At 43.8% G+C, this 24,526-nt stretch overlaps 1 protein-coding gene across 2 annotated transcripts in view; it reads left to right on the top strand.

Moving 5' to 3' along the window:
• LOC147901358 (uncharacterized) overlaps positions 1-24,526 on the top strand; it is a 175,310-nt gene that overhangs the window by 100,465 nt on the left and 50,319 nt on the right. For both annotated transcript variants that reach the window (XM_087376068.1, XM_087376067.1), the window contains one exon: positions 2,793-2,882. In XM_087376068.1, coding sequence (XP_087232194.1) covers positions 2,793-2,882 — 90 coding nt within the window. The remainder of the gene's footprint in view (positions 1-2,792; positions 2,883-24,526) is intronic.

The following is a 24,526-nucleotide window of genomic DNA, read 5'->3' as shown; positions in this document are numbered from 1 at the left end:
GGTCGTAACCCAAATCCTATAGGCGTCGTATGAGGCGGGCCCTCGGAACGGTGTCAAATGCCTTGTGGAAATCCTCAAAGCAACAGTAAACCCTCTGCTTCAGTGCCCTCGCCTCCTCAATGATACATCTGAGTGTGAGAATGTGGTCCATGGTCCCATGATCCTGCTTGAAACCGGCATGTCCCACTGCTCTGAGTCCTCAACACTCCGCAAATGTGCTGACCTCAGAATCAAGTATTGATGCATAGATCTTGGACATGACATGTCCAATCATAATGGTCCTGTAGTTCTCCGGGCTCATGGGATCCCCTGCCTTGTGAATGGGTGAGATAGTGTTAATGGTCTAGGTGCATGGGAACCCCAAGCAAACCGCTTCATCAAATAGCTTTGCTAAGATCGGGGCTCAGGAGGTTAATCCCATATGCAATGAACTTAGTGCATAGTCCCTCATGATCCTTCGCTCGGTCATTATGAAGTTTCATCATTACGGCATCCTTTACCTCCCCCTAGTGAAGAGGGCGCAGGATGTGGGGCGTGGCATATGTAATAGCTTAGCGACTGGCTGATTTGGGATATCACAGAGTGTGCGTGCATAATCAGACCACATCTGAGTGTCAGTGAGTGGTGAGGGGGACCGTCCCTCTAGAAATCTCCGCCAAAAGTCCTTAAGAGTTGTTACTGAACAGTATGTTCAGTAGCTCCTCCTCGTTCCGGCGCTCAAAGTCAAACATGAGTATATACATGATGCAGTGCACCAAAAGAGACTCTTACTCTAGACGAATAGGAAGAGGAAGAGGAAGAGGAAATACTACATTTTCTAATAAGAGTGGAGGCAAGAGGACTTCAACTAGCCAAGATGTTGGAGTCGAGTGGGACACATGAAGAGCTTCTCCATGATATTGAGGGGGGAGACCAACACCATGATGAGAAGGAGGACCTCAAGCATGTAGATGATAGTGAGAGAGGTAGGAATCACATTGGTTTGGAGACCAATTATGCCAACTTTGAATTTTCAAGTGGGGGAGATATCATTAGCAAATGGAGGTTTTTTAGGTCAAATTAATATCCTTGAATACCCTTACGCACACCAATCATTTGTTCAAGGGTTAGGTGGTAAGTAGTAGTCCTGAAGGTGTGTGGGGACTCCACACCCTAGGGTACATCTCTAATATTATGGTTTTATGCTATTTTCAATTGACCAATGTAGTGGTTAGATTGCATGTTGTCGGAAACACTTTGACTATGATATGTTGGCTTGTTTTAGAAGCATGGGTATGATCATGATACAATACTCAGCTTTACATATTTGGTATATGCTTGAAGGAATGTACTGGTGATATGACAAGATTAACACCATATCTATAGTGTTTTGTGGTTTGTGGTTTGGGTACACATTCTATGTTGGTATTGTATTTTTGGTGCTACGTGGTTGGTAAGTATTTGTGCGGACCTTGGAGACAAACCTAGAGGGTATGGGGTGGAAGCATCAAAAGGGTGCACAACACCATTTCTCTAGGAAAGGCTATATCATGAAAGGTCATTGGAATCAAGCTCGGAACTATAAGCTCTTTGTTTTGAACTCGGGAAAAAATCATACTCGCTTTGGTGAGTCCCTGTGTAGATGAGAATATCTCATCTTGTGTATGACTCTAAGAAGTTCCTTGGCTTTGACCACAAGTTTTCATTACATCTCTAGATGGTGCAAGTTAGGGTTTCAGTCCTTGAGACTCATAGATCTCACCTCCCTAGGCAGGTGTGTCAACGGGTGTCAGGAGTCTTCCCTCTCGAGCTACTGTCCACCTCCTTTCCTTGCGAGTGACACCCAATTGTTGGGGCGGGGGTCCTCTTCTCCATTTGGAAGGGAGAAAGATCCTCATCCATATGGACCTATGGATTGGGCCTTGGTGAAAACATATGCAACGTTTTATGGAAAAAGATCTGTATGAGTTTGTTCTACAAGGCTTCACTGCCAACTGGCTATCTTCATCGGCAAAGCCAAAGCACTAGCATCTTCAGTTATGATTTTCACCATGAGGTTTGGTGTGGATCTTCTAAAAATAACAAAACTTGTGATTGTGGCATAGCTACCAAGGATCGGGAACGTTCCGGGAAGGGGGGAATGGGAACTAGAATGCCACATCAACATATAACATAAAACTATGCTAGAAAATGAAAGAAACTAACATTTTACAACTTTAAACTTTCCATATAAGCTCTAAAATACCCAGTTGAAACTTTCCAAGAGCCCCCCCCAAAAAAAGGGGGACTTTCTGGGGCCGTTCCGGGCTCCGCCTTGCTTCCCGGAATGGCGTTCCAGATGTCGGAACGCCATTCCCTGGCAGCTATGGATTGTGGTTGCTTATGCTTGCATGAAAGCATATGCTTTTACAATGATCTGCTCTCATAATTTGTCACGGCTGGCATCAGTGGGAATTGTATAGCAGCTAGTCTCTGCTATGCTTGACAGAGTTACCGGCTGCACCCTTTTGGATGACTATCATAAGGTTTGAAGTGTGCCAGTTTGTTTTGTTTAGCATGATGGTAATGTATTGCTTGCTTATGTTTCAACTTCAAGGGAGATACGACTAGGAACTGTGTTCCTCCTATAGACATGGTTTTTACAATGTCAATGTTCTTATAAATCCATGTCGGCAAATTTTCTGTCTGAGTGGAAGCTTACATGTCTGCTTTTTCCTCTGTGCTATGTTTGCGCAATTAGATTTTTCAGATGTTCATGATTGTGCTGTTCTTCAATGCCTTTGAATCTTGATAAGAGTATTTTCTTATGCAAGGTTCGCGATTACAGCTTCGATCTTGTAGATGGAAAAGTCACCTCCTTAGAGTTTGATTCGCTTGGATTCTCTTTGGTGCCCTCAAATCTGGTAAGTTTTATCCCTCATCCATAATTCTTAGTTGTAAATTTCAGGATTGTGCTGATTTGCTGGGCTCTTGATGCTCGTGCATTTTGGTGAACCTTTGGTCTGGTTTTTAATATATGTCTCTGAGGAATTTTACAAAATCTAGCATGCAGGATTGATGATATGTCAATGAATGCACATTGTATGATTTTTTCTTAAAGTTATTTCGGTGCAAGAGTCTGTCAGTCATATTTGCTACCATTGACTGTATAGACCCATCTTTGCTGCAGTCATCAGAATGACTCATTCATCCAATGAAGGCTTGGTTTTCCTGTAGTCTCCTGATTCTAAGCCTCTTTCAATGATTCAGAAGCTGGGCATACCTGCCATTCTGAAGGAATTCAGATGGAGTGTGTACATTGGAAGGGTCCATGCAATGAGGCAGGTTAACCATGTGGATATCCACATGACTTTAAAGGTTTTAGTATTAGATAATTGGCATTTTTACTACCTGAGAACTGACTCACTCTAGTGTATCAAAAAAACTTACTCACTCTTGGGATACATGTTTTTCATTGTCAAATTTGGACTTCATACATTTGTTTGCTTCAAAATTTTACAAACGTTCACATAACCAGGCAAACTTTGTGGTGCATCTTTAGGTGGAGATTCAGAGGACTTGAATTTATTCTCAGCCATTGAGGGGTTGAGGTGTGACACCAAAGACCCACCTTTGCTGCAATCTGATCGTCCAATACAACACATGGGAAACCACAAGCCTGCAATAGATGTCACCTCCTAACCAAAGTGATGATTCTACAATTCTACAAGCTTATAGAGTCCTTAGTCACACCCATTGGCACTGGATCTCTCTGTCCTCGGTCTTTAGCAACGTCAAGCAGGCTCACTATATCTATCTACAACCCAATGGAAATCTAGAGCTCCCTTAGCCTCTCTATGGATGTCAAAATCTTGCTTGAAGGCCTCTCTCTCTCTCTCTCTCTCTCTTCTTTTTACCTGGCGTCAGGAACTCATAGACTCCTGACCCCTCTCCTTGAGCAGACTCTATTTTACATTGTATTGAGACGGGTCCCATGGTTCATTTTTGGCCCCCCAAGGACGTTAATAGACTCTACTTCTACTTCTACTTCTCTCTCTCTCTCAATACAGCATGGAAGCTCCTCCTGAGTCGATCCCACGTGATGAGATCAACCATATCATACGTTAGATCTCCTCTAGCTCCATACATCTTGGACTTGGGGAGGGGACCAAGAGCTCCCCACCAAGACCCAGTTCTACCGCGACCACTTTCTGAGAGTATCGAAGGAGGGATTCATCATGAAACGCCTGTACCTTGAGGACAGAGGAGTCTCACATGCACTTAGGATTGCCATTGGACAGACCCGGGTTTCGTCCCATCAGTTGAGGCTTGAGGCGGGGAGAGCTGCAGGTATACCTAGAGAGCAGAGGATTTGCAAGCTATGTACGCTGGGGGCGGTTGAGACAAAGTTCCATTTTCTTTGCACTTGCTCAGCCTACTATGAGATCCGGGGACGCTAGCACTGTCTCTATCTGGAGGGGAGTGGCTTTGGTCCAGTATCGCGACTGATGCATTTCCATGATTAGGTCTGCATTGGGCTTTATCTGATGGAGATGTGCCGATACATGGAGACATTACTGCGCCATATCAAAGAGCAGCAGGAGGCGACTAGACCACTGGACATAGAGGTTGACCAAGCACAGCGACGTGTCATAGACTTCTATACATATGAGTCAGCTCCAGGACATAGTGGAGTAGAGGAGGAGGAGCTAGCTGATATGAGGGCAGCTTGGATCAGGAGAGAGAGCCGCCTCTCGGTGCCACCGAGAGAGGTACACAGAGACTAGGCGCAAGACAGAGGGTGCCTTGAGCACACTCCCTTGAGGTCCGACCCATCGCAGCTTTCCTCAAGGCGGACTGACAGAGACGGGGGGGTCACCCTGGACATAGTCCAGAGAGTTCAGACATCGAGGAGACCGCGTCCTCCCGCCACAGCACAAGACAGCTCGACAGATGCAGATAGGAGATATTTTTAGAGCTCACCAGAGAGCTATTACTGTGTCGGGCTTCCCCAGCTCCGAGATTTACTCAATTCATCTTGTACTTGATTGATTATGATTTTGCTATCAGTTGCTATCATAGATTAGTACTTAGCAAGGGACCTAGTGGGCCCTTTGCTCCAGCCCATTGAGGCTTGTATGAGTCTACCCTTTTTTGCGCACTTTGTCCCATAGGTCCGCGAGGCCTCCCGCGGACATTAATACATCTTTCTTTCTTCTCTCTCTCTCTCTCACACACACACTTTTTTTTTTTTGGTAAAATCCAGTGCATTGTATTTATATTCTCATAACTTTACAAAATGGGAAGTCTCCAAAATGGAGAGTATCCCAAAGATCAGAAGCATAAAAAGAAAAGCTCTATGCAAGAAGCATGTATATCACCCTCATGGCAGGCATCATATAAAGATTGCCGCAATGAGGCTCTGAAAGATTCATATGACTTGTGAATCTGGCGGCCCAAGTATGCCAAATTATGCTCATCCCAGATTGTCCAAAGAGCCCAATATCTCACCCATGAGAGAAATAGTGAGTATTGAGATAAAGACCTCCTAAATCTGCCAAGTAACCAAAAAAGTTTCCCAAATCTGTGACTCGGAAAACGGAGGCGAAGATGATCTGAAATTTTCCCAAGGAGGTTCCGAGAAGACGGGCAGTGCCAAAGCAAATGAGGGACAGTCTTTGATGGAGCTTGACACCGTAAGCATGTGGATGGTGCAATGTGACGTTTGGCAAGTGTGATTCCCACTGACAATGTGCCGGTCATGCATCTCCAAAGAAAAAGTCTTTGTTTCAAAGGCATTTTACACCTCCATAATATTCGGAGATTCTTCCGCCACCATGAAAGGGGCTGCCTGATATGCCAGAGATATTGATGAATCCATGGGCAAGCTGAAGAAGCTTGTAGGCTTTGATGGAGGTCAAAACAGGCAGAGGAATAGGATGAGAGCATGTAGCAGAGGGGTGCAATTGCCAATCCATAAGCCTGTCTGTGTCAGCCACAGGAGGAATAGGTAGAAAAGGATGCAAGAGATCAGCAATTTTCTTCCATATCAACCTATGATGCATTCCCAATGCATAAGAGGCAGTGGCCTGAGGAAAAGATAAGACATAGCCCTGATCATCTACCACATCATTGATGTATCTAATTCCCAATTTCATGAGATTATATGCCCGAACAGGCAAGTTCCTGTAAAGCAAGTGGAATGTCAAAGATGGCACTCCAATGAATACTTTCTTTCCTCATTGAGTTTGTCCCCGAGCGATTATCAGGAGCCCATTTGACCTTAGAAAGTACTTGTTTCCAGTCCAGTATCAGAGCAGTAGAGAAAGGGCAGCCAGGAATCTTCCCTACAAATCTCCCAATGACAACCTCCCAATGATCAGTAGTCCAATGGCCATAAGCAGATGTCCTCATGTTGACACACATGGATGCTATCATACAAGTCCATGGCTGTTGTTGACGTATCATACAAGTCCATGGCTGTTGTTGACGGAAAAAAGTGTGGAGCATAGTCGCCTTCCTTGCAAGTACATGATATCTGATATTGAGAACATTAAGACCTCCATGCATCCTCGAAGAGCTCACCATTTCCATCTTCAGCAGTCTCAATGCTTTCACAGCAGTTTTTGTCCTCCATAACAGCTCCATAGCTTGAGACATAAAGGCTGAAATATCCCTAGAGGACCAATGTAGCAAAGGCAGAAAGAACTGAACATAAGACATTACAATAGACTGTACTATTCTGAGCCTGACATGAAGTGGCCAAGTAGAAATTTTCCAATATTCCAATTTATGTTGAAGTCTTTGGAAGATCCATTTTAGCTGCTGCTTCCTGGTGATATGCCATCCTATAGGATATCCCAAATGCCTGACTACATCTTTAGAATGCACTACCTGACCTGGCTAGAGAATAGAATGCCAGTCACATTGTTTCAGGGGAAGCAATTTGGATTTGTCAAAGTTGACATGCAATCCCGCTGCTAATCCATACAATGATAATGTGGTCATAAGCATGCGGACTTCCCGGGGAGAGTTCTGTGGCATAAAGAAGGAATCATCAACATATGCCTGTGCCAAAAAAGATGCAGCCCCAGGGATTTTAAGACCAGTCATCTGTCCTGTGTTTGTAAGATGATCAAGATACATCAAGAGGGGATGGGTCGCAATGGCATAGAAGAGAGCACTAAGGGGGCAGCCCTGTCTGACTGATCTACCCAATGTCCATGACCGAGATAGATGACTCCCAAGAATGCACTGAGAGGTAGAGCCAGAATAAAGCCAATAAATTGCATTTGCTATCTTGGGACCAAAGCCCAACTTTGTCATGGTTTGAGAGATAAAATCCCATTGAACAGTGTCAAATGCCTTAGTGATATCTACCTGCAATATGAGCACATCTTGATTCGAGTACTTAGCATATTCAATTGCAGTCAATGCATTGGAGATATTGTCATGGATTTGTCTTCGCGGCACAAACCCATACTGATGAGGATGAAGGCCCGCATTCAGTATCCCATGAAGCCTATACACAATCATTTTGGCAATGAGTTTGTAAACTACAGGCATCAAAGTAATAGGCCTCCAATCTGACATATGATCACACAGATTTTTTTTAGGCACAAGTTTGATTATGCCATGCTTCCAAAGGTGCGGCAATTGATTTTCTTGTCAGGCAACATTGATCATTTGTAAGAGAACATCTTTCAAATCATCCCAAAAAGAAATATAAAATTCCACCGTAAGACCATCCCAGCTAGGGGACTTGTATTTGCCGAGATGGGACAATGCATTATCAAGTTCTGTGTCAGTAAAAGGTCTCTCGAATGTAAGAGCATCATCCATTTCCACTATCTCAGAAACATATTGAAGAAATTCAGTCCTCGCATCAGTCATTTGATTTGATGGGGAGCCAGGGGTAGAGAACAATTTCTGGAAGTAATTTTGGCATTCATCTTGGAGATCAGAGAAAGAGTGCGTCCAAGAGCCATCTAGCTTCCTTACCCTTAGACATGAGTTTTTCTTTCGAGTAGCATGCAGGCCCTGGAAGAAGGCTTTTGATGAGCAGCCCTTATCCATGAGGGGCTTCATTCTTGCTCTAATCTGCCATTTGTGCAATTTCCTCTGATCATTATAAGTCAGTTTGATCCGGGCTTGTGAGAGGGAATCATTTTCTGATTCAGAGAGAGGCCTTAAATGTGAAAATTCAGTCAATTGTTGTGCTGTCCTTTTTGCCCTCCTCCATGTAGCCATGTGCCAGTTTCCATACTCCCTAATAACATTCTGTATACGAGAGACAAAACTGTCCCAAGCATAATTCATGTCCTCCTGGGCATGCAAAGGCAAGGGATGAATTGCAAATCTGATCATTTGCTGGAAATATTGATGTCGGAGATAAGCCTGATTAACATGCAGTAATCTGCTGGAAAGAGTCGGCAAATCATCCAGTGGCATACCAAATTGCAGATTTATCCATAATGGGGCATGATCTGACAAGCCCAAAGAGAAATCTATGAGGAGATGAAGGCTAAAATCTGCATATTGTTGTGGATAAAACAAATACCATCTGTCAAGCCTTGCCCAGTATGTAGTAAATGCATAATGATGAAAAGTATATCCAGGCATTGACCCTTGTAGAAGCAGCCATAAGTCTTCAGCCTGCACAGAAAGAAGCATGTTATCCCATTTCTGTCTTTCCGATGATAGCATATGAGATCTTGAAGTGGTGTTATCTCTCGGCAGAAGGGAATTATAAAAATCTCCACAGATAAATGTATTGGATCTCCATGGATATTTGCTTAAAGAATCCCATAAAAGAGCCCTCATGGCAGAGGTCTGGGAGGCATAGGCTGATGCAAACTCAAGAATGTCACCATTGACATTACATTGTATGACTATCCATCGGCCACTGCTGTCATTGAATGCTAACTGAGGCTCCAGCTCATGTCTAACCATTATGCATACGCCTGAGTAGGTAGTGGTACCAGCATAATATATATCATAGCCGCCAAAGTGATCATGATGACCAGCCTTAGAGTGTTGATTATGCTCTTGCAAACAAACAATATCTGGCTGCATTTTATGTACATAATTCCAGAAAAGCCTCCACTTTGAGACATTGCAGAGGCTCTGTACATTGTATGTAAAGCACTTAAGTGTTTGATGCATGAAAGAGATATATACAGGAAGTATAAGTATGAAACAAGATATCAGAGAGGCAAAGCCTCTGCCTGCATGGGTTGCCTGCCTTCATGATCCATGAAAGATATAGCATTGTCCCCTTCTTCAGAATCACATATGGGGATGCCCTTCTTCAAAACCCCCACCCAATTTTGAAGGACAAGAGCTGAAGTGGAAGCCTGTCCTGGTGAGGGAGAAGAAGCATCCCATTGACGAGATTGAAAGGGACGTTGCTTCAATACAACCACCTTCTTAGGCTGTTGAAAACCATCCCGATTTGTCCCCACAGATTCCTTCATCTTCTCTTTTTCTTTTTCTTTTCCTTTTCCAGCAAGTGATTGCACCTGATTAACTGGTTTAGCATTCTTTGCTCCATTTCGATTTGCTGCCTTAGCTTGCAAATTCTCATTCTTTTCCCGTGTCTGTGGCGGCAAGGCATTAGGAGGGGGTTGATGCAGAACCATTGGGCATTCAGAGGCTAGATGCCCAAACTTGTGGCAGGTAAAGCAAGCGCCTGCAAACACACCCCATTTCAAGTCAAAAAACTTTTTCCCCAATTGCACACCCTCAACTTCCACTGCAATAGAAGGAGGGGTAGGTGTGTCAGTGTCCCAGAGGATGCAGAATCTGTCACGATTTCCCATGGGGCGTGGAGGACAAATGACCTGTCCCAATGAAGCAGCCAGGCCAGGCAATTCTTCATGCATATAATCCGGGAAGTTAACAACCTCAACCCATACAGGACAATGATGTCGTATAAGACTTTGGTAATCCTTGTTTGGGGACCAAGGCATGGCATGTACCATATGCTTCCCATAGAAGAGGGGAGAAAGCTCAAGGAGCCTCTGCTTGCACAAGGCATCTGATAAGTGCACCTCATAAAAGCCTCCGGATGCAAAATAGACACCCTCTACAAAGCATCCTCCAAGGATAGACTTGATCCATTGCGCAACATCACTGGCTGCTGGGATTCTTCCTAGAAAGAAAATTATTACCGCGGTTTGAGATAGCTTCCTGAGAGGATTCACAAGGGAGGGCAATTTCAATTTGTATGTGACCTCTGGAACTGGTTTGCCCCATTCCTGTCGTGACTGCTGAAAGTCATCCTTAAGTGTATCAAACACATATTGAGCTTCCATAGTAAGCTCATCATCTTGTGATGCAGGCTGAGAAGGACGACGCTTGGCATCTGCGGGTCTTTCTTTTCTAGCATATGTACAGACGTCGAAACCTGAAGCCATGATTGAAATATGGCAAAGCAAGAAAGAAATAGAGTGAAAGATGAAGCAGATATAGAAAATGTACGGAAAGGCACAGGGAAAAAGTCCAGAACTGTACGACAGAGGCTGTACGGAAAACCTGTACGGAAGGGCTTGTACGGGATAGGCTGTACGGAACAGCAAGGAGGCTGTACGGAAGATACTGTACGGACGAAGAAGTACTGCACGGAAATATCAGAGGCTGTACGAAGAAGACTGTACGGAGGTTCTGTACGGACAAAGATGTACTGCACGGAAATATGTACGAAACTGTACGGGAAAGGCAGGGTTATACAGAGATGCTAAAGGCGCTGAAAGTACTGCGTTGTACGGAGGACTGACAGAAAAATGTACGTACGTACGGAAAATACGAGGTGAGGGAACTGTACGTGCTTGCGCGTAAATCTGCACAGGGATTGCGACCCTCTCGTAGCAGTTGGTACGGCCGTTCAGAAGATCCGTACGGCGTCGTACGGGCGTACGGACAGAGGGGGAGAGGCCTGCGAGGATATCTTGGCACCTTCGCTCACGACCTCACGCTCTCAGCTAGCACCTTCGCTCACCTTCGCTCACACACACTTCACACACACACTTTTTTTTTTTAAATAAAAAATTTAAAGTAGAATCCAGTGCAGTATATTTATATTCTCATAAATTTACAAGATGGGAAGTCTCCAAAATGGAGAATATCCCAGAGATCAGAAACATAAAAAGAAAAGCTCTATGCAAGAAGCATGTATATCACCCTCATGGCAGGCATCATATAAAGATTGCCGCAATGAGGCTCGGAACGATTCATATGACTTTTGAATCTGCCGACCCAAGTATGCCAAATCATGCTCACTCCAGATTGTCCAAAGAGCCCAATATCTCACCCATGAGAGAAATAGTGAGTATTGAGACAAAGACCTCATAAATCTGCCAAATAACCAAAAATGTTTCCCAAATCTGTGACTCGGGAAACGAAGTCGAAGATGATCTGAAATTCTCCCAAGGAGGTTCCTAGAACCCGGGCAGTGCCATAGCAAATGAGGGACAGTCTCTGAAGGAGCCTGACATCGTAAACATGTGGATGGTGCAATGTGACGTTTGGCAAGTGTGATTCCCACTGACAATGTGCCAGTCATGCATCTCCAAAGAAAAAGTCTTTGTTTGAAAGGCATTTTACACTTCCACAATATCTGGAGATTCTTCCGCCACCATGAGAGGGGCTTCCTGATATGCCACAGCGCATTAGCATATTGCTGAATCCATGGAGCAGGCTGAACACTTCACACACACACACACACACACACACACACACACACATTTCTTTTTTTTTTGGGTGAAATCCTATATTTCTATGTGGGAAACCTCAGAAGAGGTGAAAACCCTCCACGAAGTACAAAAGTAAAAAGAGTACAAGTAGGCTCTTGGAAAAATCCAGGGGTTAATTGAAAACTGGAAAAGTGAGAATAATCACAAATCACGAGGGGAGGCATCCAACAGGATATCCGCCAAGATGAGATTATTTGCATGCAAAAACTGTTGTAAAGGAACCACATCACCAAGGTGTTTTAACCCTTGTGATTCTTCTTTAGATAAGCAGGCACTCGAAATTTTTACAGGGTTAAAAAACCTGCCGCAACCAAGGATGAAGGGTGTTCAGAGAAAAGGTAGAGGCAGGTGCCAGAGCTGACATTGATGGAGCATCAGTATCTAGTCCATTAGAGGTATCCATATTAACAACCGCCATTTGAGTAACTTGCTCTTGCAAATCCACAGTTGGTTCCATAAGGCCATCATGCACTAGATCTGAAGAAGAGAGATCCACCAGTAGCTCAGAAGATTCTGATTCAAGAGCCAGAAAAGTTGTCTGAGTTTTTCCACGCCAACCAAAGAAGAATGCTGAACTGAAGAGGAAAAGGGATCATATGCGTAAAGCGCAACTATCTCTCTCTCTCTCTCACACACACACATACACACACACGTTTTTTTTTGTGGGTGAAAATGTTTCTTGCACTATATTACAGAGTCACTATCCCAAAGTGGGATGTGCTCAAATACATCAAGAAAATATCTCTATATATGACAAGTATACATCATGATCTATAGATTGTGTTTGCAAGCAATCATAAAAAGATTGCCACAAAGAGTGCTTGAAAACAGAGTAAATTGAAAAAATTGGATCACCAAACACTCTATGATTTATGTCCTTCCATAGAGTCCAAAGTGCCCAATACCGAACCCAAATGAGAAATAAATCAAACTCCTGTCTAGGTGGGTGAATCCCAAACAATCAGAAAGACTTTCCAAAAGCTTGGTAATCTGGCTCGCAAACGCTGTCCCAAAAGTCCAAGGAAACCACGTGTACGAGAACAATGCCAAAAAAGATGAGGCATTGACTTCTATTGAACCAATCATTTGTGGCAAACAGCCAGAGCTATATGTCTGCGTGCAAACATCTGCCCAGATGGAAGAACTCCTAGCACGACTCTCCACAAGAAAACTTGTTATTGAAGAGGAATTTTCGAATTCCAAATCCCCCGCAGTCTCTTTCACCACCACTTTGCAGGAATCGAGACTTAGAAAATAAGAGCGTCAAGGCTCTCGCAAAGCCAGCGGAGGGGAAAAGACCCTTGACCAATGTATGCTCTCAGATCGTAAAGAGTTTCCCTGTAAAGAATCCCTACCATGCCATTCCAAATGAAAAAGGACGTGCTTCCAATCCATCAACATATTGGATACCAGTGGACAGCCTTTGATTTACGATCAATAGAACCCGAAATGAAATCCCAAGGAGTGGGCTGCCAATATTTAAAGGCAAGGGTAGTAAGTTGTGAGAGCAAATGACGCATCATGCAAGCCCAAGGCTAAGAACCCTGTATAAATTGCAGCATCATTTTGCCCTTGTGAGCAAGAATATGTACGTGAAGGTTAAGAATATTAAGACCCCCATGCATTTTTGGTGAACAGAGATGTTGCACCGAAAGCAACCTCAAACTTTTTTTACCATGTTTGGAGCGCCTGAAGGTTTCCATAACCATAGACACGAAAGTTGTAAGATCCCCTTTGCTGAACATGATCAAAGGCAAATAGGGGCCCCCAGTTGGTGAAAAATGGTATCAGAGCATGAAAGATGGGGGAGGGGGGAGGGGAGAGGGGAAGGGATAAATTGTGGGGAGGGATTTTGTGCCACGTGGCCTTCTAGACTTCTCTGCACCACCCTCTGCCTGCGTATAAATCGACGCCTCCATCAGCGCTTCCTTCCGTGATCTGCGTCTGCCTTTCCTCCCTTGATTGCCTTCCCTGGCTCTCTCGGCTGCCTTCCCTCCCTCGATTGCCTTCCGTGGCTTGAGCTTATGCGCAGGCCTCCCACTATGGAGGCTACCTTCTGTCCCAGCTGCCTTCCCTGGCTCTCTCGACTGCCTTTCCTCCCTCTATCTTCCTTTGTCTCGTCATCTGCTGCCCAACATACTACAACAGAATGCAAGCTGCCAACAATAGAACAAATGCTCAATTGTTTGAATGAATACTTAATATCAAGTCGGAAGGAAAGGAAAGAAATATGCCGAGTTGACGAAGTCCAACAGCTAACAGGACCCCCAAAATACCTCCTGCGATACCCAACAGAATTGAAACACAAAATTATGAACTTGTTTCAACAAATCCCACGAAAATCCGAGATTTGAATGTAAAGATATAGAAATTTTTAATAAACCAGACCCATTAGTAGAGCAGCTAAACTGTATGTAAGCCATTAAAATGGATTGAACAATCCGTAGCCTAACATGCAATGGCCAAGTGGCAAGTTTCCAATATTCAGCTTTTTCTTTAGCTTCGCAAGGACCCAATCAAATTGCTGGCTACGAGTAATCATCCAACCTAAAGGATAACCAAGGTGGCGAACCAGGTGAGTAGGTTGGACAAATGCATGCATCAGGGATGATAGATCCTGCTCAGTATTCTGAGGAGTACAAAATGAATCATCAGCATAGGCCTGAGCAATCGTAGTACCACTTTCAAGAATCTCCAAGTGTACAGCCCTGATGAACTGAACAATGAAGAGTCCATGCTTCAAAAATATCTCCAGACAGTATGCAGGCAGCTTGACTGCATGTCATTGTAGAGCCAATAAATAAGATGCTGCAATTTGTTACCAAAACCCAATGCACGCATAGTTTGTGATATAAAATCCCATTGGATTGCGTCAAATGCCTTAGCAATGTCAACTTGCAATAGTGAAACATCATGCTCTGTATATTTGGCATATTCTATGCAGATCATCACCATTTTAGTGATGATCTTGTAAATAACATGCATAAGAGTGATAGGCCTCCAATCAGCCAGGGATTCACATATGTGCTTCTTGGGAAGAAGTTTTACAATCCCTTTTTCCCATGAATCCAGTAGACGCTGATTCCCACAAGCAGAATTGATCATGCATAAGAGAGGTGACTTTAGAATGTTCCAATATGCAAGAAAGAACTCAATTGTGAGACCATCCCATCCGGGAGATTTCCATCTGCCACATGATTTTATTGCATCAACTAATTCCCTTTTAGTAAAAGGCCCTTCCATCTCCATAGCCTGTGCAGAAGTAATAATAGGAAAGACATATTGAAGGAGTTTGCTTCTTACTGTAAGAACCTCTTGTGAAGGGAGATTTGCAAGCCCAAATTGTCTAGAAAAATGAGCAACACATGTTGCAGCAAGTTGTGCTCTGGAAGGAGTCCAAACCCTAGCAGGCATAAGAACACGGCAAATGTTTGAAAATTGCATCTTGTAATGTAAACTTTTAAAAATTCTTTGGATGAACAATCTTTATCCAGGAAAGCTCTCTATCTTGCTCGTCTCCCATTTAGATATTTTTCGGTGATCATTACTTTGTTGACAATATCTAGCCTGACATAGAGACGTGCTTTCTTTCGTAGAGAGAGGCTGAAAATGACTAAGCTCAGTCAAAGATTGACAAGTCATTTTTGCACGAGCAACATTTTCCCTCAAAGTCTTCATATAAATCTTGCCATAGTCTCTAATGACAGATTGCATTCCAGCAACAAAGGCAGCCCAGGCATAATTCCTATCAATGAGACTCTGATGTGAAAGAGGCTGACATGCATTGTAAACCATTTCCTTGTAAGCATCATGCTATAGATAGCTATTGTTTACAATGAGCAACCTTCTTTGCGATAGCCGATCATCTGGCATCTCATGCAAAGAAATTCTCAACCATAAAGGAGCATGGTTTGAATGCATGAAAGTATAGTCCACCCACATTTTTGTAGTGAGATTGTCATAATGTTGCGGGTTGACCCTATACCAATGATCCAAGTGTGCCTGATAGGAAGAAAAAGCATTGTGCTGGAATGTAAAGCCTGGCAAACATGGTTGCGATTCCTTCAAGGGATTAGTCAATCTGAGCTAGAGCAAGAGCTGAGACCAATGATTCCTTTCAAAAGTCAACATATTGTTACGCTCTAGCCGAGGTAGCATGACCTCGGAAGAATCAGTCGACATTTCCCTTAAAGGATCTATGTTTGTAATATATCTGTTTGCGCTTCATGTAAATGATCGAGAGGGAATTAATGTCAAGGTCCTAGGTGAGGGCTGATAGCACCAGACTAGGTGGATCTAAGGCTAAGGGCCTAATGCGAGCAATGTGCCTAGGGGCAAAGGAAATTAAAGTATCCCAAGAGAGGGGTGAAAAGATGCATTAGGAAAGGCCCTATGATGATGACATGTGGCATCTAGATCCATCTAGGGAGATGGGGCTTGCTGGAGTTAGTGAGAGAAGGAGAATGAACCTTCATGTGACTTTTTCTGATTCGATTTTCTCTAAGAGCTCTCACGCTCTAACAGGATTTGGCTGGGAGGATATTCTGTGGTGCTACTCCCGTGATCTGCTGTAGTAAGTAGGAAATGAACGTATCATTTGGTATCAGAGCTTCAGGTTGGACGAGGGGACTCATACGAGTCACGTATCAAGAAGCGAATAGCTGGCTGTGAAACTCCTCGACGGCTGGGACGGACTGGTGTTTAACGTCAAGAAGCGAAATCACAGGGTGTAGTCACCGACTCCCAAGAGACATCACAGGACTCCATTTCCTGTACTCAAGAATGAACTAGAGAAGACAAGGGGAGACCCTTCGACGTGATGAGTGCAGTGAAGTGCGAGCTGCGTGACGATTTGGACCTGACAGTGCGCTGAAATTTAGTTGCACCTTGGGTTCTAGGATAGCGGGAGCCTGTGAATATAGCGGGGTAGGTTCACGAAAAAGGCAGTTGAGGAGCGTATTAACGAAAGTACAGAGGTGAAACGTGGAGCTGAGTGAAAGATCTGCGAAACAGATAGTGAATTAGTTCGTGAATTGTGACGAAGGAATTCGACGGAACAGTGAGAATAGCAAGAGCGCAGAATTACTTCGTGGAGCTCAAGCGTAGCGATGGGCGACGCACGGGCAGCGGTATGGTCATATGGGTGACTTGACGACAATGCGTGGTTGACGGGTCCCCCGCTTTCAAAGTTCACGCTGAGGCCTTTAGGTCAACTAGCAGCTACTCAAAGCAGTAGATAGCGTATCGTTCCGAGACAGAGAGCAGGCTTCAAGACATCCGCGATTCGTGGAATTTCCAGGGAGCATCATTTTTTCCCTTTTTATACAACATCTTAGTTTGCAGTCGATTGTTTCTGTACAGCAGAGTTTACAGTTGATTTATTCCTGTACAGCAGAAGGGAATCTGAAGTGGAAAAAAAAATTAAAATAAAATTTTGTTTATAGTCTTTGAGACTATGCTTGTGCATATGCCTGTGTGCTTCAGTCAGAGTTGATTTGCAGGAATTTCCCTAGTATAGGGAAAAGCGGTATTTGGATATATGCCTGTGTCAATTACCTAGTCAGTATAGTTGTCAGATTGCAGGTATTCCCTAGTATAGGGAATTGTGTCAGTTTGTAAATACAATGTTCTAGCGGTATTTATTTATTTATTAAAAAAAAAAGAAAAAGCAAAACACCCATTGTGCTGAATGGAAGTAGAAGAAGGAGCTTCCAGGATGGACCCTGTAGAGTCAGGAGTCCGGCCGACCCAGCAGGTGTCGCGCCCAATAGCTCACACCTTATCTGGCACGATTGCGTTACTTGAGGATGCCTTGCAGCAGTTATTAGCGCAACAGTTACAGGCAAATGCAGGGCAGTTTGAACTTAGAAGAGTGATACACAATATGTGTGCCAGATCTTCTTGAGATGAGAAAGGAAAGGCTCCAATGGAACCGGAGTCTATTGTCCATGCGGTCGAGTCTAGGAAGGCTAAAGTACCTAATATTGCCACTTATAGGCCGGAAAAGTATTCTGGTCGGATGAATGACCGTAGTTCTGATGTCATTGAGACCTGGTTACACAAATGGGACGAGGCGTTCGCCATTTGTGAAATCAGAAATGATATCAAGAAAATCCGCGAGGCCACCCACATGTTTAGTAAGGCAGCGGACTGGTGGTGGATTAAACAACAGAAAGATGGTATTGCATCCACTACCTGGGAGGGGTTTAAAAGAGAATTCAGAAAACACTTCTTATCTCCTGACGAAGCATCCCGAGCTTGGGATCAGTATAGAAACCTTCGTCAGAGAAATTTGTCAGTGGCAGAATACACTGATAAGTTTCGAGAGAGCGTAATGAAGGTTGATGAACCCCTACCTCAATCAATCCAAGTGAAAGATTTCATATTTGGATTGAATGATCGGATTAAAATGGAAGTTCGGGCTAAGTATGCGAACACGTTGGATGATGCACTAGCCATAGCCCTGAACTATGAAGATGCCAAGGGCAGCAGGCCAAGTGGGTTTGCGCAGGTCGGAACCCAGTATGGATACCAGAAGAAATCTGGGTTTAAGAAGAAGTGGATCAGTAAAGGGAGTGGTTCTTAGCCGAGTGGTCAAGCCAAGCAGGCTAAATCGCTGAAACTCCTAAATCAAGTACCACCATTGGAGTGAAGAGGAAAGTAACACCAATGGCAGCCTGGGCTTGGTCAAAGTCTCCCTTAAACCCAGAGCAAAGAGAAAAAGCGAGGAGAGAAGGCTTGTGTTTTGGTTGCCTTCAGCCTCATCAGTGGAAGGATTGTCCACGAAATAAGGATCGTCGGATGGCTGAGATGGTAGTCTCAGAATGCGATGTGGAAATGGAGGGAAGTCCCAAAGCGGAACAGATGCAGATTCAGCTAGCGGGATCTTCTCAGAGGTCAGTACCTTGTTTGTTATGTGTGTCTGTTGCTAAGCTAGTAACGAGTGCACCTGATAACATCCTATCTAGGCCCGCAGCAACGGGGTATACAGCCTTTAATGATACGGAGTTAATTAAGATGAAAGGACAAGTGGCCAATCATGATGTCATTGTGTTGTTTGACTCGGCGTCAACGCACAATGTGATTAACTCCAAGCTCGTGAAGAGGCTGAAGTTAAAGACTAGCCCATCTGACTATGCGTATACAGTCAGGATGGCAGATGGAAGTTCAACTGAAGTATGGGACCAAAGGGTTACCCAGTTGGAGCTTCGTATTCAGGACTATGCTGAGAAGCTTGATTTTGAAATGACTAAGCTTGCTCATGCAGATATAGCCCTGGTATGGCGTGGCATTCTAGGAAGAATCCAGCCATTGATTCAAAAAAGCACGTATATCAATTCAAGATGAATGATGTGCTTTATGTCTTACGAGGTGAAAAAGATATACCTCAGGGACCGTTGGTTTCCGTGATGGAAATCTGAAAAACTCAAGAAGAGTTTTTATTCCTTTGTACGGCATAACAGTAGAGCCGTTTGATGATTCTTCGGCTAGCACTGATGTTGTTCAAAGTGGTGAGATGGCCAAGCTGGCTAATTTAATAGCAGAAGAGTTCTTTGATTGTTTTAGGGATGAGCTACCTTATGGGTTACCTCCAGAGCGGAATGTTCAGCATAAGATCGAACTGATCCCGGCGGGGGTAGAACCTGTAAATAGACCTCCTTATCGAATGAGTTTTACCGAAGAAGCGGAGGTGCGAAGGCAACTGGAAGAATACCTCAAGTTGGGGCAGATTCAACCAAGTTTTTCACCTTTTGCTTCACCAGTGATATTAAAGAGGAAGAAAGATTATACTTTTCGCCTCTGTATAGATTACAGAGCATTGAATAATATCACTGTTAAGCACAGGTATCCAATGGCTCGGATTGACGATTTGCTAGATGCATTACATGGAGCCGTGATTTTTAGCAAGATAGATCTTAAGTGTGGCTACCATCAGATCCGGATTAGAGCTGAGGATGTACATAAAACCGCTTTCAGAAGCAGGTTTGGTCATTATGAGTTTTTGGTAATGCCCTTTGGACTTACCAATGCTCCAGCTACATTCGTCATGCTTATGAACGATTTACTACGTTCGTATATCGGAAAGTTTGTAGTACATTTTATTGACGATATTCTAGTGTTCAGTAAAAGTATTACTGAGCATCGTGAACACTTAAGAATAGTGTTCAGTACTTTGAGGAAAGCCAGTCTTTATGTAAATAAAAAGAAAACTATACTGTGTATGGTTAGGCTTGAATATTTAGGATTCATAATTACTCTAGAGGGGGTAGAAATGGATCCAAAGAAAGTGGCTGCAATACTGACTTGGCCAATCCCTGAGAGTCTGACCGCTTTGCGATCATTCTTGGAATTTGTCCAATTTTATCGAAGGCATATCAAAGGATATTCCGAAATAGTATCGCCATTGACTGATCTGACCTCAGATAAAGTACCTTTTATATGGGGACAGAATCAACAAGAAAGTTTTAACACCATAAAACAAGCTGTGGTCACAGGACCGGTGTTAAAAATAGTTGATCCCCAGAAACCGTTGTTCCTGGAAACAGATGCAAGTGGCATTGCGGTAGGAGCAGTTCTCCTTCAAGAGGGAAGGCCAGTAGCCTTTGAAAGCAAGAAGCTTTCTCCCTCTCAAAGGAATTGGCCAACTCATGAATTGGAGTTGTATGCTGTTATCCATGCTTTGAAAACATGGAGGCATTATTTGTATGGTTCAGAGTTTTATGTGGATATGGATCATGATACTCTGAAACATTTTTGTAAACAACCTGACTTGAGGGGCCACCAAGCTAGGTGGGCAGAGCTCATGCAGGAGTTTAATTTGACGATTCGGTACCGAAGAGGAAAAGATAATAAAGTTGCTGATCCGTTGTCACGCATTATGCATAACATGAGTTTCACGGTATTAGAGAGTACTCTAATGACCGAGATTAGAGAAACTCAAAAGGTGGACGAGTTTGTCCAGAGTCTATGGCCTAAGGCTCATGTGTTAAAACCTGGGGAAAACGAAAAGGATGACCTGGTATCCAGAAAAGGCCAAACGTATGCAAGATATACCATAAGGGATGGTATGCTGAAAAGAAATGGCAAGGTAGTAGTACCTAATCAGAATGATCTGAGGCAGAGAGTCATTCAACAGTGCCATGATAGCCCATGTGAGGAACATCCAGGAGTCGAGAAGACATATGATCTCGTGAAGCGAGATTTCTTTTGGCCAAAGATGAAAAAGCATATTCATGAATATGTGACACGGTGTTTTTCGTGTCAGGTAAGCAAGGTCGAGTGGGTAAAGCCACCCAGACTTTTACAACCCTTGGAGATACCACTAAGTAAGTGGGAGAGCATTTCCATGGACTTTATTGTAGGGCTGCCTATGACACAAGGTGGTTATGATTCTATCCTTATGGTGGTTGATCGTCTAACCAAGATGGCTCACTTCATTCCGACTAGAGAGTCTGTCAGTGCCCCACAAGTGGCGGATTTGTTCATTAGACATATATTTCGTCTGCATGGATTGCCTAGATCCATAGTGTCAGACAGAGATGTAAGATTTACCGGTCATTTTTGGATAGCGGTATTTGAGACACTGAGGACTGAGTTGGGAATGAGTAGTGGGGATCATCCTGAAACGGATGGTCAGACGGAGAGAGTCAACTAGATTCTAGAGGATATGCTGAGAGCATATGTGTGATTGAGGCAACATACGTGGGACAAGTGGTTACCATTGTTAGAGTTTGCCTACAATGATAGAAAACATTCCTCTACGGAGTTTAGTCCTTTTGAATTGAATTATGGCTATAGACCAGCAACTCCAACTATAGTTGGAATACCTCAGAGAGTGCCTAGTGCCGCGAACTTTGTGGTTCAGATGCGGGAGATGCTAGCACTTGCGAGAGCTAATATCCGCCAGGCTATGGATAGAGCCAAGGCGTATGCGGATGAAAACCGGTCTATAAGAGAATTTAAGGAAGGAGAAAAAGTTTTTCTCAGAGTTCCTTCGCACTCGAAGTCGTTAGCTTCAGGAGAGTGTGCTAAGTTATCACCTCGATACTGTGGGCCGTGGTTAATTCTAAAGAGAATAGGCAAAGTAGCCTATAAATTAGAATTGCCACAGGGTTGCAAGGTGCACCCAGTGTTTCATGTTTCTTGTTTAATGAAATTTTTGCATATTGGTGACTCACTAATCGAAGGTGTGGTTTTGTTTCAGGAGATAGAGGATAATGCAAGGCGCAAACCAACAAGAATCCTGGACCGAGGAGCAATGCAAGTGCGCAATCGGAAGATACCCACGGTGTTGGTTGCATGGCATGGTCTGCCTCTATCAGAAGCTACCTGGGAATCCGTATACCAGTTGCGGAGAGTGTTATCATCGAGGACGCTGATGACTGAAGAGGGAAGGAATGTTATGCTCTAGCCGAGGTAGCATGACCTCGGAAGAATCAGTCGACATTTCCCTTAAAGGATCTATGTTTGTAATATATTTGTTTGCGCTTCATGTAAATGATCGAGAGGGAATTAATGTCAAGGTCCTAGGTGAGGGCTGATAGCACCAGACTAGGTGGATCTAAGGCTAAGGGCCTAATGCGAGCAATGTGCCTAGGGGCAAAGGAAATTAAAGTATCCCAAGAGAGGGGTGAAAAGATGCATTAGGAAAGGCCCTATGATGATGACATGTGGCATCTAGATCCATCTAGGGGGATGGGGCTTGCTGGAGTTAGTGAGAGAAGGAGAATGAACCTTCATGTGATTTTTTCTGATTCGATTTTCTCTGAGAGCTCTCACGCTCTAGCAGGATTTGGCTGGGAGGATATTCTGTGGTGCTACTCCCGTGATCTGCTGTAGTAAGTAGGAAATGAATGTATCACATATGGGTTCGACCAGATGTGTTATCACCCTGTTGAGGAGCATTATTAAAGTCTCCACATATAAAAGCATGATGACGCCAGGGATACCGCTGCATATCTTCCCATATCATACTTCTACCACGAGATGATTGTGGGAAAACAGAGGCAAATTCAAAGATATCTCCTTGAACAAGACATTGCATAACAATCCACCTTCCATGAATATCATTAAAGGCCACAATTGGCTGAAGATCATGTCTCACTAGAAAGGCCAATCCTGAAAAAGAATGCTGCCCGGCATAAAAGACTATGTTGTTCTGCATACATGTGCTGATTGTGCTCTTGTAGAGCCACGATATCAGGCTGCAAGTTGTTGAGATACACCCAAACTAACTTCCATTTCCTAGTATCACACAAACCTTGTACATTAAGTGTCAAACATTGAATATGTGACAGCATATTTATAATGTATGTACAGCTGAGGCAAAAACAAATCAAGTCTGCATGTCTACCATAGGATCGTGGCCTCTACCCTGAGGTGACATAAGCGCCTGCTGAGAAGACAGCAAACCCACAATATCCTCTTCTGGGAAAAGGGTACCACTGGCTGTTACAGCAGCCCAAGTAATGCCGACCCCCGAATTTTCTTGAGGGGTGTGGCCATTAGAAGGAGTACTATTCCATGTGTGGAGGTAATGGTCTTCTGGCTGTAACAGTTTTTCGCACAGTCTGCCAAACTTCCTGTAATGCCTTTTCTTTCCCTTTAGATTGAGAAGTGGAAGGCAGTAAAGTAAGAGCATTCCCATTAGTAACAATTGGCCTTTGCCTTTATCTTGGGCAACATACGCCTGTCTATGACCTTTGTTTTTTATCACAAAAGTCCCACCTGTATCCTTGTTTTGCATCTCAGCAGGCATAGTATCCTGTGACATTTTTCGCAAATGCAAAGGACATTGTGAAGCCATATGCCCAAATTTCTTACATTCAAAACAAGCATCTGCAAACAAAACCCACTTGAGCTTGTAGAAAGCACGTCCCATACCAACATTATTTACAGTGATAGAATAAGACTTAGGTGTGGGATTTATCAATATCCCATAAAATGTAAAATCTGTTTGAATTCCCATTTGGTCTCGAAGGATAGACAACTTTGCCAAGAGATGCTGCAATTTTAGGCAAAAGGGAAGCCAAACACTGTGGGAAATCCACCACCGCTACCCAAACTGGACAGCGATGGCGGATGAGGGTTGGGTAGTCCCTGGTCGGTGACCATGGAAGTACATGTACCATTTGCTGCCCAAAAAAGATAGGAGAGTGCTCTAGTAGCATCTGCTTATGCTCCTCATCTGTCATGATTACCTCTCCTTGCTACATAATGGACCTTACAAACAAAAGAACAGCCAAGTGCCCTGGTCAACCAATTTCCAACATCTGCAGCAACAAGCATACGACCTGGAAAGAAAATAATTACAGCATGCTTGGCATAGTCCCTCATAGGATCAACTATGTCATCCACCTCTACCATTAGTCCAACAACTGTAGGGGCTGAAGTTGTCCAAGCTTTATGTGTGTCCTCAAAGCCTTCATGCAATACGTCATATACCAATTTGGCTTTAAAAGAGTCATGAACAGGGTCATCCTGATCCTCAGACTGCTTGTGTTTCTTGTGCTGTCCCAGTCTTTCTTTCTGAAAGGTTTTCTCAAACTCATACGCAGCCATGTTGACCAATCCGAAAACCCACAGAGGGTTGAAAAGCAATAGCAAAATGAACAACAACTGAGAAAGGGGAAACTCCTGAAACCCTAGAGCCTGTACAACAACCCTTTACAGAGGCTGTACAAAGGACACCCTGGCAGAGCGTGAAAGAAGAACCCGCAGCGGCTACAGGAAGCGGAGACTGTAGGGGAAGACAAGCAAAATTGTACTGGATCTGTGAGGCAAATTGAAGCAGGGAAAGGTTGTATGGAATTGTG

The sequence above is a fragment of the Dipteris shenzhenensis genome, chromosome 6, assembly GCF_047967505.1.
Source record: "Dipteris shenzhenensis isolate YYH24624 ecotype China chromosome 6, Dip_SZ_1.0, whole genome shotgun sequence".
NCBI classification, from domain to species: Eukaryota; Viridiplantae; Streptophyta; class Polypodiopsida; order Gleicheniales; family Dipteridaceae; genus Dipteris; species Dipteris shenzhenensis.
The sequence above is the reverse complement of the archived record's forward strand: the minus strand, read 5'-3'. Positions and strand labels throughout refer to the sequence as shown.